At 30.8% G+C, this 9,824-nt stretch overlaps 1 protein-coding gene across 1 annotated transcript; it reads left to right on the forward strand.

Annotated features, from left to right (window-relative positions):
* Positions 1 to 1,478: 1,478 nt before the first annotated feature.
* On the forward strand, positions 1,479 to 9,824 carry LOC111704130 (rust resistance kinase Lr10). Its single transcript, XM_023476272.1, has 9 exons — positions 1,479 to 1,589; positions 1,907 to 1,970; positions 4,520 to 4,584; positions 5,304 to 5,369; positions 5,833 to 5,905; positions 6,706 to 6,770; positions 8,296 to 8,344; positions 8,746 to 8,826; positions 9,695 to 9,824. Exons 1-9 carry the CDS (start codon positions 1,561 to 1,563, stop codon positions 9,821 to 9,823), a joined length of 621 nt encoding a protein of 206 aa, XP_023332040.1. The 5' UTR covers positions 1,479 to 1,560; the 3' UTR covers position 9,824.

Below are 9,824 nucleotides of genomic sequence, written 5' to 3' on the forward strand. Positions count from 1 at the left end.
ATATCTAGATACAACATCAACTAACTCAACTATAAAAAAAGTTAACTATATTAAAACTAGGCGTTTGCTACGAATGGGATAAAAAAATACTTTTCCAAGTGCGTATTTCCGTAAACTTAAAAAGGATTATACTTTTATCTAACAAAAGATGACGCCACATCGTTACGGTTTACAAACGTAATAGATTATTCACTTACGCGAAATTACATGCAGTTACGCGAAATAATTTTCATTTTGTGTAATTTCGCAGGATTACGCGTGATTGGCGAAAATTCAATTTCTAGAAAGTAATTTCGCGAAATTTTGTAATAATTACGCATTAGCGAAACTTTATACACGCAAAATTACGGCGCAAATGGGAATTATTAAATTCTGCGTGAAAAAAGTAAAAAATTAACAGAGTGAAAAAATATTTAAATTGGGGGAAGCTTTGGTAAAAACTAAAGTTTTTTCCCTTTCGAAATGTGTTTAGCACTCAAAAAATGTTTTTTTGCATTAAATCGGACAATTTGCAAAAATTTTTATTCTGTAATTTTATATGAATTTGGGAAAACATTTTTTTTACATTTTTATCATTACACCCCATTTCACGGAGCAATGGTTTTTGTAAACATTTTATTTATTTATTTAAAAATTCCAAGTAGAATTCAATTTTGCTTTGGTAAAATGTTTGAAAAAATGTCATAAAATTTCACACCCCTAGTATCGTTTGAATTCACTGAAATGTTACTAAAAACCATGGGGTGTTTCAATGCTGAAATCATGATAAACTTAAAAAAGAAAAGTTTCATAGTTTTAAAGACGACACCTTTATTGTAAAAAAATACTTTACTCTATTGATTTTGATTACATAACTTTCAGTTTTCAGTCCATAGTTCACACCCACGCAATCTGAACCATGCAGAGTTCTATAGATGAGAGCGTTCGTTTTTTTCTTTCGTTTGTTCATCATGAATGACCCATTTCGAGTTTGTTTCTTTTTCAATCGTTCAAAAAAAATTGATTTCGTTCGTTTTGAAATTTAGCGTTCATTTTCCATCTATTCCGTTCGTTTTCTGACTAAACAATTGTTTAATACAATTGTTCAATAAAATAGTTTGCTTATAAACAAAAAAATAGTTTTATTGTAATAGTTTGTTTAAAAAATCGTTTTATCAGTAAAAACTCATGTTCAATTTTGATTAAATAATCTTTTTGTTAAGTAAAAAAAATAAAGTTTTTTTAGAAGTTTGTTAATAAAATCTATTAGAGTTAGTTTTTCAAAATCTTTTGGAAAAATCCGTTTATTTATTAAAAAACTATCGTTTCTTCAAATTGCTTCGTAAATCATTTGCTTTTGTTTTATTTTTTTCGTTTTAAAAAATCAATTTTTCTTCATTTCTCTAAACAATCAAAGTGGTTCAATCGACGTTCGTTTTTTTAACGAGACCATCGTTAACAAACAATTCCGTTCATTCTCAAAAATAATTTTCGTTCACAATTCCGTTCAACTCTGCAGAGTGCGCAGCCCTAAAATATCTTTAATCTCACGAATTCAGAACTAAAGAGTTAAAAAGAACAATGGGGGGCGTACAACATTCAAAGCTAATGTAAGTGTTATTTTGTATTATAAAATAGTGTAATGCAGATCCTTAAAATACAGGTTACTCACAAAAGGATGAGACTGTAAAGACGACTTCTGTCTTGAATATAACCTTTTTTATGGCAAGAAGATAAACAAGTTTACAGTTGCTGAGAGGCATACATATTAGCAACAGTAGAAGTTATAAACTCTGTACAGACGGATCTAAAATCACATCCTTTGTTTGTGGTAAACCCTGTATTAAAATTAGGAATATCAAAAAAAAATTAAATCCAATAATGTGGGCCTCAGTTATTTATTTTGTACAAGCATTTTATTGACCAGGGATTCGAGTGCAGTAAGTGGACTATCATTTCTTGAGGAAGGACAATTCTCTAAGGTTTACAAGGTATAAAGTATACAAATCGTTACATCAAGTTAACAGTACAGTGAGAACCAGAAAACTGAAAATAGGAAGACGACATTAAAGTACATTTAATGTTATTACAATGCAAATAGCTTAGCTAGTTAGCTACGTTTATATTGATAAAAGAAAAAGTTTCTATTATTAACAATTGAAATGGAAAGTTACATATTTATTGATATTTACGACGAAGACTATATTAAATCACTTTGTAAGTGAAATAGGCTTGTTTACACTGCACACTTGGTCTGCATTATGTTCATTGGATTATTTAAGTCATAACTTGAGTCTGAAAGTCTAAGTTTTCTGGTTTTCACTGTACAAAACAAAACATCAAGAGCGTCAATTTTTTTAATTGATCTTTTTGTACCAAACTGTCTTCAAAATACTCGTGCAGTTTTAATTTTGTTCCTTGTTAGTTGTTATGGTGTTATGTTTTATTAAATGCTGAATGATCTAACAAAGGTCGAAAGCAAACAGTAAAATTACCAATGCAGGGAAAATAGTTCCAAAACTAACAGTAGTCTAATTTCTAACACTGAGTATTAGAAATGGGCCAAGTCTGCAAAGAGGTATCTTTTCCAAGAGTATTTATTTTTTAAATCCAAGCCGAGTAGAACAAGACTACCCAATACATTTATAAAAAATCACTAAAACTATATATTGAATCTATAAATATCAACTTTAAACTAATGATAAACTGTGAGAATTAGTTTTTGATAATACTTTATTTTATTTTTGAACATATCCCTACTTTAAAACAATTACCGCAAAATGTCGCGTTTTTGGAATATATTCTGGTTTTGAGACAATTAGTCGAATCCATATTAAAGTCAATTTATAAGCATTTACACACTTACGTAACAAAAAAAAGATTTTATTAATAAATTAAAATAGAAACAAATTTTTTTTAAAAAACACTGCTTTTTATAATTTTTAAATCATAATAACATTGAGAAATCTAAATATTATTATTATTTTGTTCTTACAATATAGATTGAACTAGTAATGCGGGAAGTTGTGTATTTATAATGCGGGAAAATTAAATCAACTTAATTCTATTATTTGACAAATAAAATGAGGAAAATAAGATTTTGGAAATTATATAGCAATTATTTTTACTTTCTGTGATATATTATGTAAATTATGAAAGTGAAAGCGGGGTCTACTTAAAAACGGGAAAGTTGGAGTTTGTCTCGAAAACGCGATGATGATTTCAATTCATGATATGTTCAAAAATGGAAAACCTGCAATTTTCTTGAAAACGGTCAAGGGTTTTAATACATAAAAAGAACTCCTTTTAAAATTTTAATTTCAGAAAATAGTTTAGGAATTGTTGTCCTCGTCATGCTTCATAAAATGTTGTTTATAGTTTTTACTATCGACTTTTACACTAAATACATGTACTGGGATCCTAAAAACCCAGTCTATGGTAGCTGAGCCCCCCATGGATCGGTGAAATCTATGATTTCCAGGGGGGGGTTTGGTTTTGAACCACAACGGTTTTCTAAGCTCCCCCCCCCCCCATCCGCCCCAGCTTAGACTGAACAAATATAAGCCTCCTTGGAAAAAATCATGATTACAACCCTGGTATCAATGTATCAATTTATCAATGTATCAATCTATTAATGTATCAATGTATCAATGTATGGATGTATCAACGTATCAATGCATCAATGCATCAGTATATCAATGCATCAATGCATCAGTATATCAATGCATGGATGTATCGATCCATCAATGTATCAGTGTATCAATGTGTTAATGTATCAATGCCATAATGTATAAATGTATCAATGCATCAATACATCAATGTATCAATGTATCAATGCACCAATGTATCAATGCAATGAACGTATCTGAAGCCTCATTCATTGCAGATCTGTCTGCACCTATTATAAAAGGAACATTTTTTAATCTACACAAATTTTAGTTTCTTTTATTAACATACAGGGTTGCCCACAACGGATAAGACTGTAAAGACGACCCAAAACTTTAAAAATATGACGATTTGAAGGTTGATTATTAAGGTTTCTGCATTCCATTGAGTATTTGATGGTTTACTTATATATTATGCACTGACATAAACCAGTTTTGGTCTACAAGGAACCCTGAATGAAAGAGAACGGACTGAAATAATTCCGTACAATCGTCTCTGAAGTCTCATCCTTTGTGGGTATCCCTGTATCTGAAAATGTTATCATCATAAAGTTATGTAAATAAGAAGACGATTGTTTCAAATGAACATAAACAAAGAAAATACTTCATTATTTAGTTTTTTCATGATCAAATAAACGTTTAAAGGGTAGCATCTTTAATAATTGCGCTACTGATTAACAAATTCAAAAATTTCAACAATGTTTCTCCTTTTTCGCGTATTTTGAACTGAAACTTAATACTCAACTAAGAGAGATTAGGAAGTTTTCATTAATTTAATGATTATTTAACAATTGATTTTGTACGCCCCTTGGATCCCCATATTAGATCTAATGTTGCGGATCCAACGGATCCAGATCCTATAAGCACTGTTTTAGGGATATATGACTACAAGTAAAGTACCTGTATCAATAAAGGTTCCAAAAGTGCCAGATTTTTTAAGGTAAACTATTATTTGTATTGGCCCTTTTTAAATTCACAATCGATATATTCTTCATTTATCTTTTATTCTGTTTTTTGTCTATTTTTCAAAAATCTTGACCCCTTACTTTTTGTTTATTTTTTTCCAGAATCGATTTAATTTTGATTTATATCAAGCTGTTAAGTATGCATATTATTATTCACTGTCCACTAAAACTTACTATTTCTTCGATCCTAGTACTGCAAATTACCGCAGTACAAACACAATAAGCTTAGTCGAGGGTGTATTCACATAAACATAGAATCAAAAGAAGCTGTCAATTAAAAAAGCTTCTCTTTGATTACTTGCAGACTTGTTTTTAGAAAAAAGCTTGTTAACAATCAAAACTTAAATATAAAAGTCGTCTTCATTGTATTGGGATAATCGCTTACCTTTACATACTGTTACTAGCATATATAAGAAGTATAAAAATTCAAACTTTAAAAATCTTTTCTGTAAGATGATGGAATTAGCATAGCTCAAATCTTGTTTAAAAAGCCCGACTTCTCAAATCAGATAGATCTAGTCCGCTTTGAGAAGTTGCGTCAAAGTCGGCTAAGTCGGCTAAGTCGGCCATACATTTTATAACGGTAAACTATTGAATTAGAATTCTTTAATAACTTTCATTAAATTATACTAAATTAAACTAAAAATATTAATAAACGGACAAAACTAATTACAGACATTTTTGTTAAATCTAGGAAAGATAAGAAAGAGGTAAAAAATCACATCGAAGAAGCAAAAAAACTTTTAAATTCTCAAATCAGGTTATATTTTAAATTATATTAATTAATCAATATCTTCCTTGCATTAACTCTCTCACTAGGAGATGGGGGGGGGGGTAATTCATACAACCCCACCCTGTGTTTTGTTCACCTGAAACTCTGTTCTACACTTTTTTCAACTTCAAAGTTACAATCAAATTTAGCATTTTTTTATGCGTAGGCCGTAGGGCTAAGGACAGTAAAACGCATGGTTGGTATTTAAAAAAAGAATAACAAATAGTTAATAACCTGTTTATTATTAAGCTACAGCTAGATCTAAATTTTTATATTTGATAAGCCCTTAGAGTTCTTTTTAATGAGCTGGCTTTGAGAATTTGGACTTTACAGAAACATGAATCACTCTATAACATATTCCAAAATCTTTCTATATAAGACAAAAACAGCCTATTCGGGATAGAGATAGATAGATAGGGCTAGAGTTAACTTTACTAATTCATATGTTCAGGAAAGCACAGGGAGAGAATATAGTTCGATGTCTCAACGTGGCCTATGATGATTTCCGGAAAGAAATTTGGGTGGTAAGTATGGACTGGAAATTTAGTGCTTATAAAAAATGTCATGTTCTTTAAGTTTTTTGTTCAACAAATTCCGGTTATTTTTGCCTTTTCCTAGGATTTTAACAAAATAATTTTTCTAAACGATTTTTCTAATATTTTACAAAAAAACCGTTTTTGTTGATATCTTTTCCTAGAGTAAAAATTGTGTATTAGAAGCAATCTTCTGGAGCATTATATGATTTTAAAATAGCCATAAAATATTCAAACTTACAAAATAATTTATAATACAATAATAATTTCAAAATTAAAACTATAAAAAATATACTAATGTTCTTAGTTCCAACATTTGGAGCATTATGTTTACAGTGAGAATCAGAAAACGGTGGAATAGGAAGACGACATTAAAGCAATAAGGCATATTTTTAAATAGTTTTAATTTGAAAATACGTAGTTTCACTAGGAACTCATCAAATCACTTTTTAAGTGAAATGTGTTTGTTTATACTGCACCATGTGTCTCATGCTCATTGCAATATTTAGTGTCATAACTTGAGTCTGAAAGTCGTCTTGTTATTCCAGAGTTTTCTAGTTGTCACTGTATTCGCCTTTAAAGGGAATGACCGGCTTGATAATAATGTTAGTTGAGCTAAAAATGCGTTAATGAAGAGATGGTTTTCAGGGTTAACTTGAGACCTCATGTAGAGGTGTTTTTACGATGTGTAATAGTTCAGCAAGAGCGCAAATTCAATCTTTAAAATCCCTCTGGATTGTTCTTTCTGAAGGAATAATTTTACCATGTCTACCCAGACTCTCCCTTTAAAGGTTAGAGAGTACGTAGATGGAACTGATCTTGAAACAGTAATGAAGAATCCAAGCCTGTGTCCTAGGTATAATCAGTCATATGCATTCCGTTGGTTTGTTTGTCGACATTCATGGATCGTTTATAGATCGATTTGGATCGTTTTTGATTGTTTTGGATCGTTTTTTGTTTGTTTTTAGATCGTTCATGGATAGTTTTTAGATCGATTTGGATTGATTTTAGATCATTTTTGGATCGCTTTTGGATAGTTTTTGGATGGTTTTTGAATTGTTTTTGGATCGATTTTGGATAGTTTTTGAATTGGTTTTGAATCGTTTTTGGATCGGTTTTGGATCGTTTTTGAACTGTTTTTGAATCGTTTTTGGATTAAATTTGTCCTTTATTTTATTGAAAGCCGATCCAATTATGGTCAGTATAAAATAAGAAATTATGCCTAAGAAATTTAGTCTTTAACACAAATTCTGATTTTTAATCCCTGTCTTTGCAACATAATGATATTTCAATCTAAGACTTTATGATTACTAGAATTTATAGTTTGAAATATCGCAGGTTTAATCTTAAAGAGTCCATTAATGGCGGAGTGTAATTCTTTAACATTTTAAATTCAAATCATGGTTTTTATTATGCTACAGGAATGAAGTCTTTGCCACAACTATAATTAGGCTATAATTCTTTTTAGATCATATATAATGAGAATTACATAAATATAGTAAACAATAAAAAAATAGTTGCAGATTTTTTGCCTGTAACATTATAACTTGTATGTGTATTTTAGCAATAAATTATATCTTATCTTATCTTATATTATCTAATCTAAGTTTGAAATTTCAAAGGTTTAACATGTCAGGTTTCAAAGATAGGGATTAAAAGTTTGAGTTTGTGGTGGAGACTTAATTCCCATGGACCCCGAATTGCTTTCTTACTAAATATTACTACACGACTTACAACACTAAGTACAGACTTCAGAGACGACAATACAGAGTTTATACTGTCTGAATCCTTGTATTTTTGATTGGCTGCAACTGTAAACTGTAAACTTCTATCTTATTCTGCCAAATCATTTAATAAGCACATAAACGACTATATTCAAGAAAGAAGATTTATTTATATCTAGGTATCTTGAAATGAATAATAGGTCGTCTTTACAGCCTCATCCTTGTGGGTAACAGAGTATATGTCACACACTATACGAAGCAAGCTTTCCTATTATTAGTCTGTTGCAACTTTATTATGTATTGTAATTATTTAAAGGGACTGTAAATTTGATTTCCATTGACCCTCCGTGCAAAGCTGGCAATGCCCGATTCACAAGAGAACCCTTAAAAGATTTGTCTGATCAAGTATGAATTATAGATATCAATGTTTATGATTTTCAAAACTGATTATTTCCAATTGTGGTTTCACAACAATAGTTGGAAAAAATGTGTGAATTATCAGAATTAAACACTTTTACACCTTGACAAACGGCAATATTGTCTGCATTATAAAATCAAATACAAATTTTAAGTGTTTCCGTGAATCGGGCATAGCAATCTCCGGGTCACATACAATTACGCTTCTTTTAAAAAATAAATTATCATGCTTGTTTGCAGTCTCCTAAGTCCTGAAGAGAAGATGAGAGTTGCGGTGGGAATTGCAAAGGTAGAGGAAATTATTTTAGGTGTAAGAGTTTACCAAAAAGCTTTTTCCCAAGGGCGACTTCCAAAGTTACATTTTCCCAAGTGGAAATTGACCAAATGTTAAGATTTAGAGCCCTGAGTCGCCACGCCGAAGGCTGCAAAAGGGGGGGGGGTTATCGCTGCGGCTAGGATGGGCTAGTGGGCCAAGTCCTGCGGCTAAAACTGGAGTGGGATCGAGTGCTGTGGCAAGGGCAGACTTGGGAAGATGCCGCTTGGAAAATAGCACAGTTGGGAAGTTGCCACTTAAAAAAATAATCTTGAAAAGTTGCCTCGTGGGAAATATGTTTTGGGAAAGTACCTGTTACCATATTCAGTATTCATCAATACTTGAATAAAATGTTGATTAGAAACTGGAATATTTAGGGGATGAGTTATCTGCATGGTTTACGATATCCTGTTGTCCACGGAGATTTCAAACCAAGTGATATTTTACTTACTGCTAAGGTTTGTTTATTTTGATCTACAGAAAGAGAGATGGAGATAGAGATACAGATAGAGACAGGGATACCGATAGAGATAGAGATAGAGATATGGATAGAAAGATAGAGAAATATAGACAGATAGAGCTAAATAGACAGATAGAAATAAATAGACAGATAGAGAATAGTCAGACAGATAGAGATAGATAGACAGATAGAGATAGATAGACAGATAGAGATAGATAGACAGATAGAGATAGATAGACAGATAGAGATAGATAGACAGATAGAGATAGAACGAACGAAATTTGTTGTAAACGATGTTGTCGTCCATAAAAAAACGAACAAAGGACTAACGATTTTGATTGTTTAAAGAAATAAAAAACTTTCGTTCTTAAAAAACGAACAAAAAAGAACGAAAACGAACAATTTAAAATCGTTTTGAAACTTCAAACAAACATACTTTTTAAAAGTATTTTTAAAAACTGTCGTTTTTAACTAAACAAACAATTTTTTAACAATCTTTAAAAAAACGATAGTTTTTACTGAATTATCGATTTTTGAACAAGCTTTCGAAAATTTTTATTTATTATTCTGAACGAACAATTTAATTGACCGACGAATTAGATGGAAAATGAAGAACAAAGGAATTGAGTCTTTGCCACAAACTCTGATTTTCCAATCACTATATCTTTGGAACCAAATGGTATGGTATATTTCAAACTATCAATTCTGTTAAATCAAATAATAAGAGTTTGAAATATCAAAGGTTTACAACATCGGGTTCTAAAGATATCGGGGTTTAAATATTTGATTTTGTTACAAAGATTCAATTCCTTTTGAAAAATAAAGAAATAAATTTGTTGTACGATTGAAAAAAAACACGTTTTTAGACAAAGGTCCCCCGTCTCACTAACTTTGGACTCTGGGATTTCAAGAAATATTTTGTTGAAGAAACCCTACCGGCAGATGTCGTCTTTCTTAACATTCATCAGGCTCCAGAGGTAATATTTCCCAAATAGA

The sequence above is a fragment of the Eurytemora carolleeae genome, unplaced genomic scaffold (genome assembly GCF_000591075.1).
Source record: "Eurytemora carolleeae unplaced genomic scaffold, Eaff_2.0 scaffold308, whole genome shotgun sequence".
NCBI lineage: Eukaryota > Metazoa > Arthropoda > Copepoda > Calanoida > Temoridae > Eurytemora > Eurytemora carolleeae.